Source organism: Pectinophora gossypiella, chromosome 24 (genome assembly GCF_024362695.1).
Source record: "Pectinophora gossypiella chromosome 24, ilPecGoss1.1, whole genome shotgun sequence".
Taxonomy (NCBI): Eukaryota; Metazoa; Arthropoda; class Insecta; order Lepidoptera; family Gelechiidae; genus Pectinophora; species Pectinophora gossypiella.
The window spans coordinates 4,186,990-4,212,312 of NC_065427.1; the positions used below are offsets into that span (position 1 = coordinate 4,186,990).

The 25,323-nt window shown below is 37.4% G+C and overlaps 1 protein-coding gene across 3 annotated transcripts in view; it reads right to left on the minus strand.

Annotated features, from left to right (window-relative positions):
- LOC126377811 (latrophilin Cirl) overlaps positions 1–25,323 on the minus strand; it is a 471,420-nt gene that overhangs the window by 20,707 nt on the left and 425,390 nt on the right. For all 3 annotated transcript variants that reach the window (XM_050025678.1, XM_050025677.1, XM_050025680.1), the window contains exon 3: positions 294–483. In XM_050025678.1, the coding sequence (XP_049881635.1) occupies positions 294–483 (190 nt within the window). The remainder of the gene's footprint in view (positions 1–293; positions 484–25,323) is intronic.

Genomic DNA, 25,323 nt, shown 5'->3' on the forward strand with positions numbered 1-25,323 from the left:
TCCTTCTTTCTTTTTATATTATTTCCGATAATAAAAACACTTTTGTTTTGATTTGATTTGAACCCGCACTGGAGCAGTGTGGCGGAGATGCTCCATACCCCCTTCGGTTGATTGAGGGTAGGCATATGCCCAGCAGTGGGACGTATATAGGCTGTTTATGTTTTGATTATAGAAAAAAAAACTCTGTTTTATTTAGGTAAGTACGTATAGATACAAAACTAGTTGTTCTTCATAATGTTTTTACGGAAGCATTCAAGTGGGTCAGAAGAGTTTATAGATGAGAAATATCCTACCTGCTATGCAGCACCCTCAAGCTCTTCGTGGACATGCAGTTGACACTCCAGTCGGTATTGCCATGGTCGTTGCATATGGTTATGGAGAAGCGGCCATAGTTGGCCCTGATGAGATGGATGACGTAGCCTTCCCCACAGCCGATCTTCAAGGTCTTGCCTTCGCAGGCGTACGCTGTCTCGTATCTTGGTTCTGGAAAGAGAGATATGGACGGTTAAATTGTGTTGGAAAGGCAAAAATGGAGTAACGATGAATGACGCATTTTATTTTCCCGCTCCCTAATAATTTTCATATTCAATAAAGTCATACCAAATATACCAAATCTATAACCTATTTCTTCATGGTAATTGACACAATAAGAAGATAAGATTGAATGTTCTTTTACAATCCGAACCCTCATCATCATCATCAGCAGCCCATTAACGTCCCCACTGCTGGGGCACGGGCCTTCCCTATGGATGGATAGTGAGATCGGGCCTTAAACCACCACGCGGGCCCAGTGCGGATTGGTGGTTATTAACGACTGCCAATGCAGCCGGGACCAAAGGCTTAACGTGTCTTCCGAAGCACGGAGGAGCTCGAGATGAAAACTTTTTTTTTGTTTCACCCATCCTATGACCGGCCTCTGCGAAAGTTTAATAACTATGTGTTTGGAAATCTCAGCCGCAAGAGTTTATTGATGTAATAACTGGCAAACAAAAACATCTCCAACCAATTATATAAGAAGGTAATCTGCGAAAAACATCCGAAAACGCTATCAAAAGAGCTGAAGTTCGTATCCCATTCATCGTTCAAAACAAATACCGTTCGAGACAAAAGAAATGTCGACTCAACCCCTCGCAATCAATAACTGTATGAATCATTCGAAGATTTTTCCATTACCTTATAATATTATATTTCATCGTACATTGAAGCCCGTATGGTCAGGAAAATCGGTCAAGTGAGGATCAAACTTGCGCAAACAGTTCCATACTCCACACAATAATTTCACTTATGAAAATAATGGCAAGAATAAAAGGTTTATTATTTTAAAATGTTTTAATTCTTTCATCCGTTTTAGAATTCTTAAGGCGAGGCTCTGTTGATAATATTAGCCTTTTCAGTATAACTTTTCCAACGCTGAAAGAAATCCGCGTAAGCGCGAAAAAATGTAAGTCTTTGGTAAAAACCATAGATTTGTAAGCGCGAAAAAAGTCTGTGGTAAATATGATCACTTATTAATTACAGTTCAAAAGGTACAGGCATTTACTTATAGGACAGACGAATGGACCGATGGCTTAAGCCCTTCGGCTTAAGTTCGCTTACTTTGTTCTGAGTTTCGTCGACGATTTTATAGGTATTATTCTAAGCAGGCAGCTTATCTCTATGGCTTAATAAGTGCAGATTTCACTAACATAGTTGGCTCGACCATTATAGACGGCGATACGGCTCACCACCTATCACGTTGGTCTAACAGAAAGCTCGGTGAGGTGTGGGTGCTTAGTTCATCTCGCGATGGATGTACCTGACTACCCCAATTGGGATATAGTCGTGAGCTTATGGTATGTTAAATATAAAGTTGGTTTAGATTTAAACTGAAACAGTCAAGTACAAACGCTGCAACCAGAATGTGTAATCGATGATATCGCCACATTTGTAATAGGGTGTGACGCGGGCATGTTACAAGTATTTAGTGTTGGGAAAACATATGGTTGCAAATATAATCCGAATGTGAATAATAATAATAATATAGCTTTATTTCAGAAAAAAACCATACATACAAAATACAACACACTTAAAATATAATAATAAAATTTACAAAAATAACAACTACTGACAATAATAACAATACTTAAATAACTATCATAGTATACAATGACCACTACTTTTTCCCCACAGAGAGCAAAGTCCAGAATCGCATGATGTGAGAGTCGAAATTTGTCGCAATACTTTTAATGATGGTGTTAGAACTGGACATTACTCTCTGCATGAGAGAAGCAACACGTTTCCTTAATACAGCTGCAAAACCATCTGTGCGCCAAAAACAGAACATCCCAGAGGCACTACAATATCTAGGCAATCGAAACTCTAAATACATCATTTATATTGGACACGCAGGACACTGTGCGATTAGGAACTTAAAAAAACTATTCCGACGAAATAAAAAACCCAAAAGTTGCAAGCTGTCCGTTCCAAATAAGATCATAAAATGCATATTGGAATCAATTCGTATTCCATATTTCACCAGTAAAATACGTTTCAGTTTGCATATAAAATAGGAGTAAAGCTTTGAATAGCGCATATTGGCTTAAGTAAGATGACCCGAATATTGTGACTAGGGAACAAAAATCAATATTAAAAACTAAATATTGGGACTTCGGATATTTTTTTTTAAGTCACCCTCGTTTTGGATCTCATAGAAAGAGCACCAATTGGACTCCCGTGCACCAATGAGTTATTACTTTATCTAAAGGGTACTTTTTCTTTAACACAACCTTTAAATACAGCTTCTCAATAAATGTTTCTTGTTTCTTGTTTTTGTTTGTATACGGCACCACCTATAACTTTGGTCTACCCGAAAGCCCGGTGAGGCGTGAGTTCAAATACAAATATACTTTATTGCATCAAAATAAAAGAAAATAGTTACAAAACAGACTACTTACTTCACCTACCAACACTACTTGGGTACTCAGTTCATCTTGCTTACTTAGTTTATAAAAATAAATTATTCATAATCATTCATGTTATAAAGTTCAACACTTAAACTTATGGATAGAGCTATGTACGCCGTTACTGCCTACATCAAACCCTTTTATAATTTTAAGATTAGAGATAAGTAAATGCTTAATGTATACAATGTAGCAGTACATACATACATAAACTCACGCCCGTAATACCTAATGGGGTGGGCAGAGCCACAAGTAATCAATGACAACTTGCAGCCACTGTTGACACGATTTCATAATCTGGATATGATAAACCTTATGGTGATAAGGGATCAGCCTATCGCCCATAACATTAGTCCACCATTTTAGAGGACACAATCCCTCTGTGGGTTTTTACGGCATGCCCGGGAAGATAAGCAGCTGAACGTGTTCTATGTTTTTTATTTGCTCCCAGAATAGCATAGAAGCAGCATGTGGCAATGAAATAAAATAAAATAAAAAAAGGCACTACTTTATATAAATAAATAAATAAATAAATAAATCTTGCGATGGATGTACTCTGATTACCCCCATTTTGATATAGTCGTGAGCTTATGTTACGTATAAAATATAAATATAATGTAATTTATATTCGGAAATTTTGCGAATATTCGCGCGCGTGAACGCGGAAATGAGTCCCAACACTATCGCGCATATTGTAAGGATTTCGCGCGATAAATCTGACGAAATTAATGGCGGTACTGACAGATCGTTTACGGTTTTTGCCAGTCATACTGCGAAATGAGGAGGGCGCTATGTAGTAACTCCCAGTTTGTTTTGAAGGGAAAATATTTTGATGGCGTAACAGTAAGGTAATTTGGTCAATGTGGGTCTAAGAAATTTTGATGTAAAAGATTAGATTTTCCTTTAACTCTTATTTATGTCCATAAGGACGTACATTGCCCAAAGAAATGTCATCAGAAAAGGTTTAGTACGATCTACTCTGAAGCAGCATGCGCGTATGAAACGATTGATGAATGTGGAGGAAGCAAGAGAAGTGTGTTGGAGTCGAAGCAAATGGAATTCCATAGTCTCTGCTTACCCCGATGGGAAAAAACCGTGAGTTTATCTATGTATCTCCGTATTGATTCAGTCTTACCGTCTCTTCATGGGACATCGATGAATTTAAAAGCAAAGACGCTTAAAAAGCTCGTAGAAAATAACAAATTCAAGAATTTATTTGTTTTTATAAAGGTCTACTTTTTTATAAATTAGAGAAAGATACCTATTTACTTTTAGAGAAGATAAGATTTTGTAAAAAAAAATACTAATAAATATTTCTTTACAACAATGGATATATTACTCGCAATATTTTTTTTGTATTTTATCTCAAATCGGTTTAAATATGTGTAACAGGTGCGTTGAAAAAGAAAATTGAATTTCTATTTGTGAGATGAATTTATTTTTCTTTGAATCTTATTTTTATGTTGGATTTTGATCAAAATACATCGCATTTAGGGTAAAGTGTCTGAAATAGGGTTCAATATGAAAGGCCTAACGTGTTTGGCGTCGGTAAATCCTAGGTCATGCTGGTTAGTGTTTTAGGACACAAGATTTATTAACTGGGAGAAAAGTACGCTCTGAAAAGAACACTTACAAAAATATTATTAATAAAATCACGTCGATTTCCCGTTGGGGTATGCAGAGACTACGGAATTTCACTTACTATGATCCTGACACATCTCCGCTTCTTAAACTCTCATCAAAGTCTTCATGCACCTTTAAAACATTTTGGACTTGACAGTAATAAGTTCGCCTAGGTTTTCTTTTTTCGACTCTACCACTTACATCCGCAGCATATTTGATTCGTAACTCTACTTTAGGTTACGATAATGTGCAAGCCCTTTTCTACGATGACAGTTTTTAAAAGATATTAATTCTTTCTTTCTTACCTTTAAACTCGTAAGACCAAATGTCCACAGAGTAGGAGAAAGAGATTGGAAAGGCCCTAACGCGCATTTAGTATAAGAACCGCTGTCATCGGTTCAACCCCACTCTTTTACTACTACTTCTGCAAACATATAACTACGACATATAACTGCTTCTTAAATTCCAAAGCCACTTTTAAAAATATACATTGCCATATTTTATATGATAGGCTGCAATTTTATCATTACTGTTTCGTAAGATATCGCATATAAAAGTTTTTTTTTTTGATAAACAGCTGATCACACTAAGGTTTTTAGGTTTCCTGTGATAAGGAGGGATTTCCTTGCATGATAGCCGAAATTAGATTTTTTGCTCTCCATTTTACCGGCAATGTATTATTTTATGTGACAGGCAATTTTATCATTACTGTTTCGTAAGATACTGCATACAAAAGTATTTTTTGATAAACAGCTGATCACACTAAGGTTTTTAGGTTTCCTGTGATAAGGAGGGATATCCTTTGCATGATAGCCGATATTAGATTTAATTTGCTCTGCAGATTATAATACACAAGACGACCTTTTTATCTACTATCGCGGAGCTTCGTGGGGTTGTTGACGTATGAACTATTTGCTCATACTTGTATGGCGTGCGTTTCGCAGTCACTTGGCCCTTCCAACCTCTTCCTTCTATTCCGTCGTGACGGGAAATCTCGGCCTTAGGAGCTTAAAAATCGTAGAGTAAGTTTCCAACAATGACGTCATCTTAAAATCCCATGAAATAGCCGTTTATTTTCCATATTTACCGACTATCAAGCCTAGCGTCTATAAAGCAGACATTTTTCATTCTACCCGCAATAATTGTACGGAGCTATTAATCAAAAACTTTGAGAGCGATTTAACTGTCGCCGGCTGATTAACGATAAGCCGGAGCGATAAATTATTTCAAGCTTTAAAACATTGGTTAAACGCTTGTTTTTTTTTTAAACAACATCAATTGACACTTTGGGAGAAAATTGGAAGCGCCTAATGAAAAAGTTGCGGCAAGATTTTATCAAATTGTTCATAACTTTGACGCGCTTTCGGCGTCTTCGGCATTTGAATCTGCAACCGTTCTCCTAAGACCGATTCGCCATTGGACTATTCGTCGATATTACGATACATATAATTCTGTTTCCCCAGCAGAGTCTTTAATCTTTAGCCTATGGACATTTTGTCGTCAGCAACTTTCATCTACGTCACTTTCCACGACAGGCATTTCCAAATAGAATGTTCCATCTTTATATTTTTTGTGAAGTGACTTATTAACTACTTAGCCGGACAACTGGGGAGCGCTGAAAGCTCACCCGGTACAACGTTTAAGACAACAGGCCTGAGGGTGCCCAGTTGTGCGCGAACCTCGGCTCAGGGCGTCGTCTGAGAGGAAAAATATTTGAAAGAATTAGTCGACCCACTAGGGTAATTGAGGGAAATCGTCGACCACGCGGTCGGTATCGGGGTCCTGAAGTGTTTGGTGTCGCGAGCTGATTGGCTGCCTCTATGGCTAGATAAATGTTCCATCGACACGACGATAAACCTAAAAGATTTTTGACTACAGACCTTTTTTCCTGGGGAAACGGAATTAAATGTATCGTCATGTCGACGAATAATCCAATGGCGAATAGGTCATAGGAGAATGGTTGCAGATTCACCACAGTTCGCTCGATAGACTGCGATACGGCTCACTTATAACGTAGTCTAACAGAAAGCTCGGTGAGGTGTGGATACTTAGTTCATCTTGCGATGGATGTAAGTACCTCAGACTACCCCAATTGAGATATAGTCGTGAGTTTATGTTAAAATATATTATTTTCCTCATTACCTCGATGACCTAATCACACCATCTAGCGCTTTAATTGAGCTCTAGTAATAACTGTTATCGAAACTTCGATCAAACACTAATTTGTAAGCTGCAAATAGTATTAAAAAAGAACATAAATAATAACTTTATCGACCCAATTATCTTTTATTAATACTCCTTAACACGTCACCTAGTCTTTAGTCGATAAAATTATCGATTATGTCTAAACACAATTTTTTCACATTTTTATTTTTAGAACACGCAAAAGCGCAGTTTGTATCGATACTAGATTAGCACAATATGGCGAGCTCATCGCCGATACAACCTCTAGACTCCAAATAACAGACAAACGGTTTGGCAACACGCCTGATTTATAGGTCAGATATCAGATACCTACCCACAGATTACAAGAGACACTGTAATTTAAATAAGAACAAAACCTAGGCACTACAAACATTTTACAAGCATTACTTTAACTTTTTAACTGAGGTATTATTAAAAAGCCGAAAATTAATAATTTCACGGAACCCTAGGTATTTTTCAACGGAACCCTTAGGTTAAGTGGAACCCAATTGCTGATTTGGAGTAAGCCAATGAAAATGCAGCGTTCTGTTTCGATCACACACCCTAACCCATTTATATTCAAAAAACAAACAATACGTGTCTATTTGGTTGTATAGTCGATGTGTGAACTATTTTAAAACCTTTCGAAGACAAAACCTTAAAGGGGTGAAAATTGGAGGGTGAATTGGCCAGTCACCCCCACCCTTTTAGGGGGTTGGGTCGGATAATAAAAATGATTTATTGAAGATGTCCATAACCACTTGTTATGAGGGGTGAAAACAATTTACAAGCAAGATAGATACTTTGGAAGGGTAACTGAACCAATTATTGGCCAGAGAATTCAAGATGTTACTAAGAAGTAATGAGGCGTGAATCTGGGTCTTTGCAATGAAATAATTAAAGACAACTTGTACGTTTTATATTTAAGTGGAGAGTTGTATAATAGGCTAGTTTCCAATTACTCAATTCCCTCATTCAGCGCTTATCGCTATTGACCCACTAGGGTCGATTAATTCTTTCAAATATTCTTCCTCTCAGACGACGCCCTGAGCCGAGGTTCGCGACCAACTGGGCACCCTCAGGCCTGTTGTGTTAAATTTTGTACCGGGTGAGAGCCCTCATGGCTCCCCATTTGTCCGGCCAAGTAGTTAATGTAATCTGCGGCAAATCTACGATAAGTTACGTTAAAAATAAAAATAATATTGATTGATAATACTCATCGTCTCCCTAGTATTATGACGTTTTTCACAGGGTCCGCTTACCTAACCTGAATATTTGACATGTCCGGCTTTTTACAGAAGCGACTGCCTGTCTGACCTTCCGACCCGCGAAGGGAAAACCAGCCCAATATTTCTCGGGAATGTGGGTTTCCTCGCGATATTTACCTTCACCGCTGAGCACGTGATAATCATTTGTAGTCGAAACATGAATTCGTAAACAAATTCGACAATCATTAGTTTACGCCTGTGCTGGATTCGAGTCTGCGATCTCAAAGTAAGAGACAAGCGTTCTACCAACTGGGCTACCACGGCTTTATAACACTAATAACCAAAATAAATTTAAAACGATACCACTACAGTATAACTGAGTTATTCCACCGCAAATGTAAAAGTATTGGTATCCGGGCAAAATTTAATTTCGTCTGTCATTAATCGCCAGAGGATTACGGAATTTTATCATGACCGAGTGCACAGAGCATAGAAGCAAATAACGCCCGGCTACTACTAGACACGCCATTATTAAAACATCCGTTATAGGTGGGGAAAGCAGATTTATGATTAGCATCGACATACAGTTGACTCTCTCAATCGCAATGAATGCAGCTGCAAATCTTTGTATAAGTTAAAAAAAGAAACATGTAAAGATGCCTCTACTACTAGACCCAATTCAATTACAGGCCATGAAATTGGTTTATGTAGAAAAATGTCCATACCTTCTTTGTTAGGTACAAATTTTTATTTGGAGTTCTAAGTTATTTCTCCAGAATATCGGTAACGACCGCTTAACTTCAGCCATGGGCTAGTTGCAAACAAACAGTTATTATTTACGACTGCCGCCTCTAGTACCCATCGAGCGTAATATAGTTCCACACTCTATGGCCGGGTATACGTATAATATTGACGTTCTCGCGGGTTGGTTATGGGCACGATATTGTCAGTGGTTTATGGAGTGTTGGGGTGGAGTTTGTGTTCATTATATAGAGAAGAGGTGAATTTGATAGATTAGGGAATAACTTAAAACAGACAGACACACAGACACAGCAGACAGACACGCAGGATACACAGACATTAGATTGAAGATTGGACAGAGGGCAGTAACTGTCAGTACTATTCAGAGGCGCCATCACACTCGCGTCAGACAGAGTACGACGGAAAATTCCACTTGATATCAACTCAGAGTCATGGTCTGAATCATCCCCCTCAGTATTCGTTACCATGTCACTATAACCCTGTATTACTATGTAGAACTCTTTAAATCTCAAAGCGCCACAAAAAGATAATCTTCTTAGGACGCTATCGACTTCACACTTCACACTATGCCTTGGGGTGCAGAACCATAAATTATACCTCTAATGCTCGTCATCACCATTCCTTTCAGCGCGTGACAAATTGAAAAAGCGTTTTATGTCGCTTTATAGTTTAGTTTACTACGGTAATGCGCTGCCTGTAAGGAGATTTGAAAGGTTTTTTGAAAGGGGTTGAGTTCCCAGTTGTTAGGGGAAGTAGGGTAAGTAGGTGGTTGATAGTTATGAAATATGGATATTTTACATCGCAACCTAACAGCTGAGTTATACAAACAGTTCACTGTGCGCAGCCCTTTAAATGTAAATTACGAATTTACGATTTTTACGAGGATTTTATAATTGAGCACACAGAACATAAAGAGGCGGCCTTGTTGCTGAAGCTGTAATTTCTTCCAAAAAACCATTGGACTAAGAGGACAAAAACAATATAATAATCAAATCATTTATAGCAAACTTACGTATATTGAAAAATTAACCTTATTTGTAGATCATTATAATATTTTAGAATCAAATAAAAAATTCAGACTTTACCAACACTGCCCGTCATTCCTGTCCAAAAGTAAAAATAAAAATAACGAAGTTATTTTTTTAAACCTTCAGGATATAAAACTGTAGCCAATTTCAGACGGGCGGATTTAATTATAGAAATTTGCATTTTCCGACGGGAAGGCCGGTAACAGGACCATCTACCCTACCTTTTGATTTGTTAACGTCCATTTTTACGAGTTACCCTAAAGTTTATATTGTTTAAATGGATGTAACTGGACATCGGAGGTAAATAAGCGTTATGTATTTTTAAGCCTATAAAAACGTCTATTGTCTAACAGGCGTTGGGATTGCGTTCGTGACAATGGGTGAAACACATAACTCAGCATCACGCCTGTGTCCCTGAAGGGGTAGGCTCGCCAGCTATGTTGTAGTGCCACGTAACTGGGCACAAATCCTAGGAACTAAGTGATATCAATTATCTACGAATTCATGTTTGCACATGAATTCAAATTCATAAAGTCGAAGAGTTATATTTTATATTCATAATGTCATTCATTCGAATTCATGTTTCGATCATAAATTTATTATCACGTGCTCAGCGGTGGAGGAAAACGTGAAGAAACCCACGTTCCCGAGAAATGCTATTCGGAGGTATGTGACCTAACCTGTATTGGGCTGGTTTTCTTTTCGCGGGTTGGAAGGTCAGACAGGCATTCGCTTCTATAAAAAAACCGGACCTATCAAAATCTTCAGGTTAGGTAAACGGACCCTGTGAAAAACGGGATAACGCTAGGCAGATGAAAGTCGAAGTTATGTTATTATTTTCGTAATTCATTTGTATCACATTGGTTGGTGTTACCTATCACGTTGGCCTAACAGAGAGCTCGGTAAGGTATGGCTATTTAGTTCGTCTCGCGATGAATGTACCTCTGACTACCCCAATTGTGATATATATAGTTGTAAGCTTATGTGATGTGTTCATTTGTGTCCTAACCAAAATAGATACTTCAAAACTGCCAAGAACAAAAGAACCAATTACATAGAGCTAGAAAAAGATTACTGAGAGCGCTGAAAACAAATGGTGGCGTTTTAAATTTAAAAAGATCTAGCTGTTAGGTAGTAAATCTAGGATTGAGTAGCAAACGCTGAACCATCCTGACGTTTCACCCCGTCCCGATCGATTCTAAATCGAAGACAGTTTGTTCGTGGACGTGTGAGGTGTTTAAAGGACTGAGCATAGGCAGAAAATGAAAAAAATAAATAAACAATAGTACCGTGATTATTCCAATAACAAACATTTTAGTAATCTTTAGTTCTCTTTATTGCTTTAAAATACAAAGGAAATTTATCTATAGCTTATCCCTAATTGGGATTTCTTCTAGTGGGAAATTATACGGAAAAAGAGGAAGTGGAAAACCAAGAAGAGATTAAAGAGAAAGTGAACGCCGTGTAGACTACTCTGGGCGCCATCCCACTTGCGTCAGACAGTACTGCGGGGCGGAAGGCAAGAGGGAAACCACTGTCCTATTTTTCCCTAAAAAAGTAGCATAGAAAATGCTGCACCGACAAGAGCGTGGCTCTTAAATTAATGATGATGATGATGAACGCCGTGTCTTATAAGGAAGTGAAAGAATTGGCCTTTGATAGATAAGAATGGAGAATACTACACCGACAAGAGCATGGCTTTTAAATTAATGATGATGAAAGTTTTAAGTCGTTAGCTACAGAGGCTGCAAAAGATCGCGAGGAATGGAAATCTGTTATTCGAGCCCTAGGTCCCAACAGGAGACAATATAATTAGAAGAATTAGAATTAAAATAAATTCTAATTATGCTCCATTTTAGGACAAAAACATGAGCAGATTAGATAGATAGATAGAAAAAATACTTTATTGAGCACAATGGACACAAAATACAGATATAAGGACAGCATATACAGAAAAGCACAACAGGCGGCCTTATTGCTCATGCAGCAATTTCTTCCAGGCAACCTTTTAGTACAGGAAAATTTTGTACAAGTATAATAATAGCGGGGTAGTGCATTCTAACAAAATAAATAATTAAAAGAACAACCTACATAAAATATTATACATAAATATATAAAATTAATATAATATGTATATATACATAACTAAATAATTATACATACATAAAATAACACTATGGAAAAAGAAAAGATGGAGAGTAGTTCAAATGATTCATTATATTAAATTATAGTTATAGCAATACTTTGTCCAATTCCTCCCAGGTGTACATTTTACAGCCTGTTTTACGAGAGCAAGGATAGCGGACGATTCGACAACCGTCGTGAAATACGGAGAAGTTCAACCGTAACTAGCTCAGATAAAAATAAGCCCCAGGAGATATATTAGGATTTTAGTTGTATCGCTTTTGTTCTAACTGGGAATGAAGAAAAAAGCCATCAACTATAATTAAAACACAATATACCGGGTTGTTAGCGCGTTAATCAGGGATATGAGACTCCCGATATTGCAATTTGCGGCAAACCTACAATAAGTCACGTCAAAAATAAGTGATTTCGTTGCCTTTACGTACCTATTCTATTTTTAAATTCCAAAATATTTTTTTTATCCCGATCATGCAAAGGACCAATTGGGATGAGTAATAGCTTTTTCAATGTTCAAAAAATTCAAAATAAAAAATAATGAAAACATAACAGGAGAATAGTTTTTCATTGTCAAACAGGATTACAGAGATGGAGTGGATAGCCGGCCTAATTGAGACGTGATCCCACGTTTCAATATACTATAACCACCCTTAGTACGTCATCTTTCAAAACGGTAGTTAAGTGGGAATCGATGTTGTGAAATGAGGGTTCCGTTGGTTTCATGAAACTAAACATTTTTTTTTGTCGTTTATTTTACGATGTATTTGTGCAAATTAGTCAACAAACGTATCTAAGAAAATATTTATTTATTTTATTTAAGGAAAACCAACCAATAGCATATATTCAGATTTTTTTTCATAATGGATGTACATCTGACTACCCCAAGTGGGATATAGTCCTAAGCACATTAATTATACTTAAAAAAAATCTAGTTATGTGATTTAGCTTACAAAACATAAGTGTAAGTATTTTTATAATAAGTGTTTATTTAAACATCACTCTAACTTCCCAAATTCTTTAAACCAACAAAACGCATTTCCGTGCCTACTACAATCTTAAACTAAAAACGTAACCTCACATATACAAAGTAAACCTACACACCTAAACACGAATAGATATATTTTACCAAGAAAGCGCGAAGTCATATCAAACCGAAGTTGGTCGGGAACTCAGGAACAACTTGGGTCTGACGTTGACCAGTTCCAAAATAGCTCTCTCTTAGTTCTCAGTTCCAAATCTAGACTTGGTCGAGAACTGAGACTCTGTAAAGTTAGGATTTGAGGTTATGCTCTTCATTATCTTATTTTACGTTACATTTGTCACTTATTGGTCAATTAAGATTTGTAACGGTCTCCGTGGACCAGTGGTTCAGCGTTGAGCTCACGATCTAGACGTCCCGGGTTCGAATCTCGAGGGGGTTGGAAGGTCAGACAGGCAGTTTCTTCTATAAAAAACCGGACCTGTCAAATCTTCAGATTAGGTAAGCGGACCCTGTGCAATATGGGCTAACGCAAGGAAGATGGAGATGATGACTATAAATACTATTGTGTCTATTTGATCATAATATACACGCACGATTAGTGAATACCCGCAAAATTATTACACGTGTAAGCAAATACTGACAGTTTGGCTAAAACAACAGAACTATGACAAGGTTGAAAATTTGTTTGTGACAGTAAAATAAGAATGGTCTGATGATTGTTTGTGATGAACCAAGGAGGTCCCTGTTGCTCTATGTTTGTGATGCTTACTTATTGTTTTCCTGGTCCATATACTGCGCTTTATACTCACTCTGTTTGTTACGCATTGTATTTATATTGTACACAAGGAAGGGACTAGTATCTGAGATACAGGCTCGGCCTAGTTCAGATACTAGTGAACACTAGACTAAGTTTATAATGCGTTACTTATACTAAGAAATTATGTCTGAACCCTGTTTTAAGTAAATAAAGTTTATTATTATTATTATTAATAATAAAGTTAATAGCCTTAAAAATATCAGGTTTATCTAAACAAGGCATTTTAATAACTAAACTCCCTCTATGTCCGTTGTTATCAAAAAATATATTTATGTTATCTAAATTATATTTTGAGATTGTCACAAAACAATTGTTTTTTTTTTCATGAAAGTTTTATTGATTGTTCTCATCAACTAGAAAATTCTCTGTTAAACTTTGCGGAACCCTAAAAACTCAAAAAATGCTTTTCGCCCAGGATTGTGCGAGTAAATCGTTAAGATGCAGTGCTGCATAGGGTGTGGAGGGTCCTTGGGGGTTTTTTTAACAGTTTTCGGGCGTTTTCGGGTCATATATGCACCCCTAGTCACGTATCGTATGAAGTAGCTTCCTGTATAAGCGGTTTCATTTTTCTTTTTTCGCCGTTTGGTGTGCGTTAGCAAGGAGACTGATTGTAACTTTGAGGAGTTGTTGAGGAAAGCTTTTAGCTTTTCGCTACGAACTGATTAGATATAATTTACTATTTAAAAATTAAGAGGGTTATAACAACAATGAAATCTCAAGGTTTAAAAAGATTTAACATTTTTTTTTTACTTTCAAATTCTGTTTGAATTTAAGTTATTTACAAATTTTAATAACAAAAAAAATATAATACGCGAGTTATTTTGTCATGTTTTTCTATGACGTCACCATGTTGGTTTTTCAAACAAATTCCATAGTAATTTCATGTTTTGACGTTTAGTAAAAACTAACTGACTTAATTAGTTGGAAACTACCCTTATTATCTTTAATATTAGACCTCATATTAGTATAATACACAAGGCGTCTCCACACAACCGTACAAGACTGCACAAGATTTACCCGCAAGCCGAGGAAGCGTGAAGTACAGCGGATAGGGGAGGTGAGAATTGCAAGGGGTTGTCAAATAAGATTTTTTCCTCAATCGCCCTAGGCCAGGGAGGGGAATGGACCCAAAGGGGCATTCGTTTATACAATTTGCGATACAACGCTAGTAGCATATAGGTATATAGATTGTAGAAAAAGTAATTTGTTGAGTACCTCTCAGTGTCCAGGTAAATTGGGCATTATGTGCTCTTGATTACGAAAAAGGTTCAGATATTACTCTTGGAAATATAGGTACATATTTCTCACGATGTTATAAATTGTACTGTATTCATGTGTCAAGGGCCTTTGGCGGCTCGATAATAACCATGACACCGCGGTTGATGAGGTTGGTATTCCACCTCACAAGCCACACGATAAGAAGAAGATCCTCATTGATTTAGTGTGATAAACGATGTAGTGAGAAGTAATCGCATAATGTACCTAGTACGATCATGAGTACTAATATGTATACACTTTGAAGCCATGTCACATTAACGTTTTTGACAAATAAAATCGTAAGTCTCATTAAATGTCAAATATGATAGTGCGACAGGGTTCTAAAGTGGGTACATAATATTGCTCATGACTGTACCTACCCGCGCTATTGTGTTTAACTGTGCCTTCAACATGTATATACACGCAGGGGCACTTTACCCCACATCTTCAACTGCAAAAAACCTCAAAACTCAACCTCAGTACACGCATAAACTTCCGCCATCCCCTTCCAATATAATTCGCTTTCCTGAATTATTTTTTTAAGTGTTAAAGGTTTGGGCACCCCTGCAATAAATAAGGATCGTTTCATGTTGTGTGGTATACGTTATTGTAAACTAACTTCGAGCCCGGTATTTCTTTTTAAAGATATCAGCCCCTTATGCAGGTCTCCTGCTATTGTGTGGGTTGTGAGGAACCAACCTCATCAACCCTGGTGTCAGGGTTGCTATTGAACCGCCAAAGGACGGACCATGACTCGGTGATATGGCTCATGTAACGACTACTTACATCAGTAAGTAGTAACCAGGACCAACGGCTTTACGTGCCTTCCGAAGCGCGGATCATCTTACTTTCGGACAATCAGGTGATCAGCCTGTAATGGCCTAACCAAACTAGGGATCACAAAGTTATTTTTGTGATATGTTCCTAACGGGAATCGTACCTAGGACCTCCGGATCGTAAGCCCAACGCTCAACCACTGGACCACGGAGGTCTTTTACAGGTAGGTTCGGTCTTTGTCAGCTGATTTTTATGTGATATTCACGTTAATTACCGTAACCTATTAGGAAATAATGAATCATCATTATATAGTCTGCAATATACATACTTTTGTAAGTTACAAAACTGACCACCCTTATAGGGATTGCGAACGTGATTTATGCCTGTCAGTGTTAAAAAATACTTCAGGATACAAAATCTTTTGTTTTTATCAAGTGAAGGCACGCAAATTGCAAGCCGTAGAAAAAACTGTATGTAATTTAAGACCCTATGGTCACGTGTGAAGGGTGACATTGAGGTCTCTTGTTGGGTTTCTGTGAATTCCTTTAAATTAGTACATAATTCAAATTCAAATTCAAAAATATCTTTATTCAGTAGGTAACATAGTTATACTTTGAATCGTCAATTTTTACATAACGAACGTCATCTGCCTAAAACTACTGCAGCTTCTCACAACCTGTATAGCCGGGGAAAAGAAGCTGCAAGAAAAACCTCGGCACAGGGCCCTAGACGTTCTTTAAAAAAATAAAAATAAACATAAAACATAGTATTATTCTTACTCTATGACAATAGTTATAAGTATACTGAATGTGTGTTGTATTGTATGGACTTGAATCCATACAATACAACACACATACAACACTAATAACAACAAAAAGCAACCCATTGTACAAAAGACTTGCTTCCAGGCAACAATTAGAGGTTATCGGCGAGTTGGTGAGTTACATGCAACTATACAGGGTGTTAGTGACATCGTAACGAAAACTTTGAGGGATGATTCAAACCACGATCCTGAGTTAATATCAAGTGGTATTTTCCGTCGCCTAATTATAATATGAGCAATAAGGCCGCCTGTTGTGCTTTTCTGTATATGCTGTCCTTATATCTGTATTTTGTGTCCATTGTGCTCAATAAAGTATTTTATCTATCTATCTAATATTTATATTTCACCAGAATGGCTTGAGGATGTCCTTAGCACGATCTACTCTGAACGCGCGCGCGTGTGAACACATATAACATAACAAAGAATCACGCCTGTATTCCCGAAGGGGGTAGGTAGTGGTGTATAGTATATAATCCACTCCTCGAGTACGCGAGATGTAATGACGCAAGAGAAGTATGTCAGGATCGCAGCAATTTGAGTTCCATTGTCTGCTTACCCCGGTGGGTAATAGGCGTGGGTTTATATATGTATGAATGTTTGTTCACCAGGATACGCAACCACGGCCATTCCGATCGGCTACTCAATACCTATTGTATCTCGTTCACATCGCATGAAACCCGTACAGTCGACCACATAATTCCGGTCTGTGCTACATCTAACCACGACGGTTTATGATTACAACCGCATGACATTCGAGACTACACTGGCGTAGTGATGAAAAAACTTATTAAAAAGTAAAAAAAAATGTTTTACACTGGTTTCGTTTCCAGCTCGATAAAGATGCAAAAAAATGTTGTATTAAAAAGTAAAAAAAAAAAAATGTTTTACACTGCATTCGTTTCCAGTTCGATAAAAATGCAAAAAAAATTTGTAACACTTATGCAATAATTCTTAATATAATTTTTTTATTATGTATTATATTTTTTCTTTTTTTTTATTGAAATACAAGTAGCCTTTATAACGACTAACTTATATAGTTTATAATTTAAGTCATGTTCGGTTTTCTTTCCACACCCACAGGAGACGAGGTAATCTAGAGGAAATCTCTGCCTATCCCAACGGGAAATAGGCATGATCTAATGTTTGTATACCTATAACTACTTGAAACGAAAAACTAAAGTGTTGCCAGAGTGAACTCTGCTTAAAATCCATCAAATGGAGCGATCATTAATGTTTTTCCCGGATTGTGCCGAGTGTGGCAACACTGCGGCCATTAGACGAAAACTTGGTCTGTTTTTCGCGGAAACACTAGGCACGGTGGAGTCGGATATGTGTGCTGGGGTTCCGTATATTTATATTTCAAGCGAAAATCAAAAATCAATATTTTTGTATCGTCTATAATAGTAATAAAAATTAAAATGTCTATGTATGTCTATGGAGTAATGAAAATGGAGGCGATTACTCCACCGACAAGAGCGCAGCACTTAAATAAAGAGAGAGAGAGAGAGATAATAGTAATAACGTCTATATACGTACTTATTTATTACTTGATAAACAAAGCCTCAAAAAAGAACACGACGGACAATTTAGTATTTAGGCTTAAGATAAAATAGTGACGTACAAATTTATACGTTACTACAATACTACGATTATTAAAGCAACTTCTATATACGACTATAATAACTATTACTATTTGTATTGTATAACTTTACAATATGTGTACTGTTGGTATACCTATCTAAATAAATAAATAAATAAAAAAATACGACTACATTAGTACCCGACAATGAACTTTTCCATTTTAAACACATACATACATACATAAACTCACGCAGTATTTACCGGAAGGGGTGGGCAGAACTACAAATAATCTAGAAACTATTTGCAGCTACTTTTGATACATAGTCCTAAGGTGGATAAAGTAATTCAGTAATTGATGATAGGACGCAAGAGGACGGCCAAAAACAAGATGGGCGGATGTGGTCAAAAAGGACCTGTGTATGTGCAATGTCTCCGAGAACGACACGTCCGATAGAGCGAAGTGGAAGAGAAGTACGAAGAAGGCAGACCCCACCATCAGATGGGAATAATAAATGCCAAGGAGAGAGAGAGTAATTGATGATAGGCGGGATCAGCGTATCGCTCTTACAGATGATCCATCATGTTCGACAGGACACCCAATTCCAATTTTAAACATAATTGAAAATCGTTTTTAAAACTAAATTTACGTCTCCACCGGAAAAGTAACCATAACATAAATATCGTCGAAAAAAAAAGAAAAATACTTAAAACATTTAGCCACGGAACCCTGAAATGCGCTCCGTACGAAGTTGTCTTTGCCAGTAATGGCTTCTGCGATGTAAAAACCTTTCCCAGCTGTATCCCTTGCAGATTCCTTTAAACGACAATACTTACCCCCTACTACATTTATGTACCCAAAGGTTGCCTGGTAGAAATTGCTGTCAGAGCAATAAGATCGTCTGTTGCGCCTTTCTATGTTTTTGTTTTACGTTACACCATAATATAACATAAGTAATAAACATAATCACATAAACAGTCTATTCTAAGAATTACATTTTCTGCGACACGCCGGGATCGATAAGAAGTCATATCAATAAATATGGGTAATATTAATTTTAAGGCCACATTGCAACAATTCAAACCAGTTTCACAATGTCCACAAATTTTAAATAGCAATATTGCTATTTTACGTGAATGGCTTCTTTGAATGGCATTTAGCCTCTTTAACCCTTGCACTGTGTTTGGTAACCCTAATAATATGAATATGACGCTAAAGTATGTCCTCATCACTAATTTAAGAGCCACGCTCTTATCGGTGTAGCTGCTCCACGCTACTTTTTTTGGGAAAAGTAGGGCAGTGGTTTCCCTCTTGCCTTCCGCTTCGCAGTACTCTGTCTGACGCGAGTGGTATGGCGCCCAGAGTAAAGTAGACTAGTACTCCTGTCCTCCGCCTCTGAATAGTACTGACAGTTACTGCTGCCCTCTGTCAGGTTCCAAGTTACAGTGTGTCATGAACACTAAAATAACACATAACATATATACATACATAAACTCACTCCTATTTCCGTGGTTAGCAGAGACTATAGAATTCCATTTGCTTCGATCCTGACACACTTCTCTTGCTTCCTCCGCATTCATCAATCGCTTCATACACGCACGCCGGTTCAGAGTCCAGTTCACCTAAATTTCTTTGCACATACGAAATTCTATAAAGTACAACACAATTTACATTAAAATGGCACTTTATATTGCTCTATCAATTATTTAGTTAAGTTTCCACCTTAGTCTGCAATTTCATAATCTTACCACAACCTATAATACCCAGACCAATCATTAGGCTAATAAAGTCAAAGTTCCATGCAGTCCATCTACAATTTTGTATTGCACGTTACTACAATACTATATGATTTCAAATCCCTTGCATGCTGATTTATAACTTGTAAATTATGCAAATGTTTCAGTAATAAACATGTCATTTTGTGAAACCGTTTTTGGGTTCCGTCCTACAATAACTCGAACGGTTTTAGAGCGATAGTGAACACGCCCACTGCGTAATGTAGTGTTTTATATTAAAGGAGTTTTCATGGAAAATAATGGGGATCTGTCGTCGTTCGAAGCAGCAACATATAAAAAATATATATCTTTTCCCAAAAAAACAAAAAAGAAAAATATAAAAGTCGGTAGGTTAGGTATCCGGCGTTCTTACAAAACACTTGTCAGTGTAGCATTCTCCATTCTTGTCTATTAAAGGCCAATTCCTTACAGAACAGAAAACTTATTTAAAGGCAATTTCTTTCATGTTTAAGCTCTTCTTGGTCTTCCCCTTCCTCTCTTTCCTTCTATCCCCTTCCCTTCTATGATGCTATTCTGCTCAGGTTAATAATGAACATAAAAAAGAACTTGTGTTTTGTTTGAAAGAACATAATCGTAACAGATGATACATCAAAGTAAATAAGCATTTAGTAATAAATATACAATATCCATTTCTATTGAAAAGTAAATTAGAACCATATAATAAGTATTTTATTTTTAAGTGAAATGTAGAGCACTGTTATAATTAATAAAAAATGTTTTGGAATGAAAAGGATAAAGGTAATGATGGTCTTAATTCTCGAACTGCGGAACCCAAAAGCAATAAAGAGTTCCTTTACTATAAATAACCCACAGCCATTACAATTATAGCGAACGAAATTCCTCTTATCACGCTCATATTTCACCAAAGAGTCTAGTATTAGGCATAAATACGAGTAGCCCTCGAGGGAAAAAATATAACAAAAAACATGGAAAAAAAAGAAAGGCAACGCTCAAAACAAATTACTTTCTTTCACCTCGATTAAGTGATCATTACAGGAGCAAATACCATTTATAATGGCAAGGCCAGGACTCTTAAATAAAAAAGAAAAAACAGACAGGAAATTGCGTGTGCGTCTAAAAAAATAAACACAGGATTTCGGCGGGAACGCTCCGCCATTTTAACGTGACGGGCGCCATTTTGAAGAGTCTTTTGTTAGACATCGATTGAGTCACGTATTTTGGATTTCTTAAACAAATCTCGTAACGGAAACGAGTTTTCACGACAGTTTCCTCTTTATCAATATGTTGAGTGACGAGATGTGGAGTAAATAAAAAAACAACGTATACTTATACTCGAAAAAAGGGAAGATTGAGTGACAAAACGGACAATAGACCTCAAAGGGAGATAAAACCTGCTTAAGGCGTCGTGCTGAGCTTATAATATCTTCAGTTGACACAAAAACTATGTCTTTCGACGATTCTTAATGGAAAAATGTCGGAATGAATAACATTTGCCTTGTTGAAGTACTTACTTAAAAGCTAAGCGGTCACCCATCTACTTTCTGTTCACTTCAAACGCCGCTGAAGTTGGTTCAGCGCTAACAATCAACAAAAGCTATTCTACAAGCTCTTAACTAACTTACTTTATCGAAACACTAAGCCAATTGGCCGGCACTAACTTGACCGATTTATTTCTGTAGTCTGTACAGTCGTGCCTTCTGTAATCAAGTTTACGAAGCCATTCATGTAGGAAAACGGATGTCGAAGATAAAAGAAAAATTGGATAAACTTATAACAGGGTTCTGTGAAGATTTTGGCGTAATAGTGCGCAGTAGGTACTATAAAATTATGTGTTAGTTTCTTTGACGAAAAATACATACATAAAGTCGCGTCTGAATCTCTGTGGAGATTGGCAGAGCCACCACATGATATTTCTCCTTACATGAGTGAGTCATAGAATAAATAATAATAAAGACTACGTATAGAACGGTAACTCTCCGCCCCGTACCAATTTGTATCGGGCGCCCATGTCACCTCCTCTGAGTCTTACTGTATAGTCTTAAAAATAGCCATAAGCCGCTAAGGAGTAAGAGAGAGAGCAGCTCTCGTACCTTGTCTCGCTCTAGGCGGCACGCGGTAAGAATGAAATTTTTGTATGGAGTGTCCTGATAATTGACACGACGAATTCATTAAAAACATCATAGAAGGAAAGCTAGAAGGAAAGAGAGGAAGGGGAAGACCAAGAAGAGCTTACATGGAACAGATTAAAGAAAAGGTTAACGTCGTGTCTTATAGGGAAGTCAAGGAATTGGCCTTTGATAGACTGGAATGGAAAATGCTACACCGACAAGAGCGTGGCTCTTAAATTGATGATGATGATGATGTCCTGATAATGAACCTAATTATTCCGGCCAAGTAGTTAATGCCATCTGCGGCAAATCTACAATAAGTCACGTCAAAAAAGAACCGAATTATGACAGGATATAGAATAGAATAGAAATTGTTTATTATTAAATTCAAATTCAAATTCAAAAATATCTTTATTCAGTAGGTAACATAGTTACACTTTGAATCGTCAATTTTACATAACGAACGTCTCATCCGCTAAAGGACGCCACACCTAAAGACAAGACAATAACATCAATTAAAAATTTTCACAAAACAATTACAAAAAGCATAGGAGGATGTTCATTAGAATGATCATTAGGTGGTGGTGGACGTCCTGAGATATCAGCGCATCGTGCAGAGATATAGTTTACCATTGATAATAACGTCGAACAAATATTTTGGGTGGGAAGCATTTGCCTAATAAGGTTCGCAATGTAGGTCATCCCCTGAACTGTATGCTCTTCGGTTTAGAGTTCTCTTGACCTGGCGTTTCTTTAAAATATTCCCAATTTCGCCTAGGTCCCTTCCGACTCTCAGACGTTCGATTTATAAATTCGTTTTGTTAATCCAATTTTTTTTTAAATCTTGTAAATGAATTCTTCCACGGCGAAAAGATTTCGTTCTCAATTTTATATTACCTATTCTCGTCCTTTCCATATCATTACATACCAGTGGAAAAAGCCTTATATTTCACCTAACGAAGTTCCTTACACCCGGAGGCTTACGAAAATTCCCATCCCCGTTTTTCCAATAGCTAAGCAGTGAACGGGCCTCATGTTTACATGCTCTTCTTTTATCGTTTGGGTTGTGAGGTGGATTACCAACCTCATCAACCCTGATGTCAGGGTTACTACTGAGCCGCCCAAGGCCCCTGACATGACTCATATAACGACTACGCACATACACCAGTAAGTAGAAACCGGGACCAATGGCTTAACGTGCTTTACACGGATCGTCTTACTTTCGGACAATCAGGTGATCAGCCTGTAATGTCCTAACCAAACTAGGGATCACAAAGTGATTTTTGTGATATGAACACCAGGATTCGAACCCAGGACGTCCGGATCGTGAGCTCAAATCTCAACCACTGGACCACGGAGGCCGTTAAACCCGCTTGGATAGCGTTGAATACATGAATCCCGAAGGACGAAGGACGAAAGACGGGAGAAGAAATAATTTTCTTTTTCGTTCTGACGTCACATACTAATGTGTGAAATAATATTTCGGTCCAATAATAGAGGGCGCCTAGGGCGGTTGCTTGTCACTAGTCTTGGAACCAGAGACGGACTCAGGAATTTTACGCCCCTTTGCCTATAAAACAAAAGCGTTCCGATGGATTTCACAATGCTGTTACAGGATCTTTAAGCCTAATATAACTTTAAACACTACACTTATGCGGTCTATCATGCCGTGGTAGTCCACTTTGAGGTCGCAGGTTCGAATCCAGCACAGGCCTAAACCAATAACTGTCGAATTTGTTTTCGAATTCATGTTTGGATCATAAATGATAATCACGTGCTCAGCGGTAAAGGAAAACATCGTAAGGAAACCTACATTCCCGAGAAATTCATTTTCGGAGGTAAGTGACCTAACCTGCATTGGGCTGGTTTTCCCTTCGCGGGTTGGAAGGTCAGACAGGCAGTCGCTTCTGTAAAAAACCGTACCTGTCAAATCTTCAGGTTAGGTAAGCGGACTCTGTGAAAAACGGGATAATGCTAGAAAGCAAAAAAATGCTAGAAAGAAAAGGTGATTTATGTATGGGGTAACCTGGGTGGCCAAAAACCGGAATCTAACCTGACTCCGGCCCTGTCAGTCATCCTGCGTACGTGTAATTCAATCCTCGATATGTCCCGGGGCACACCGCACGACGAAAAGGTAACCCTCGATAACAACACCGTGTATTTATCACTTGCTGTGTAGGGTGATACGGAAATCAATAATGCCAGTAACATCCTCCCGGATAGGTATACGGTTTGATGGTTTTATGATAACGTGACTGCAAGTTGTAAGGTGCTGGTGTAAGACGTTCTTTTTCAGCTGCTACAAAACCTAGATAGATAAATCATTTATTTGGTCTACAGTCACACATGCATACAATACAAATCGACAATATTACACACCACTTACAAAATGTTTAACACACACCAGGTACGTATGTGTTCTGCAGCAACGCAAAACGATCATAGCTCAGCGCAAGTATTTGCCCTTTCGAGCAAATCGCTGATTTTCAGCTACAACCCGGATAGAGGAAACCACGGATACAGTAACCGAACTAATTGACGTTGTTTACAAAAAATAAATAATGCATGCAGAAGATAATCGTAAAAATTCGTTGTAAAATTAGTGACATACCATACATAATATAAAGACGTTGTTTTTGATTTAACTAATTTGAGGAGGTAATGGTGCTAATTCCTACAGACAGCACGTCAAACGGATTCCATACCAGCGAGATGCCTATTGTATTCGCACGGGTTATTCATTCATTTTAAAATTAACTTGTTGACAATCATCCGTCCCTTTCCTTTACGGCGGAAAAGAAAATGACGGGTATAACTTAAAATAAAATTAGGAGGCGTCTGCAGGAATCGGGGCCTATGTATAATAAAAATAAAATAATAACATTGAATTATTTTATGTAAAATCGTGCTACTCTTCCATTAGAACTTGAACCTTAATCCTTTCAATGAGAGAACACTTTTTGAAAGTCATCATTTTTTTAATTCAAATTCTACAACAGCTTTTTTTCATGTATACTCAAAAGGTCAATAATATTGAGGCAAAAGTTTTTGTTATTTAAAATAATTTACTTCAATTTACTTATGATGCTGTTCTTGAATCGAATAAAATAGAACACGTTCAGCTGCTTGTCTTCCTGGCAATGTCGTACAATCCAACAGAGGGATTGTGTCCTTTCTAACATGATGGACAATTGTTATGGGCGATAGCCTGATCCCTTGTCACCATAAGGTTCTTCATAATCCATCTTAGGACTTCGCAACAACAGTGACTGCATGTTGTCTTTGATTATTTGTGGGTCTGCCTACCCCATAAGTGATTACTCCATGTCGGTAAAAA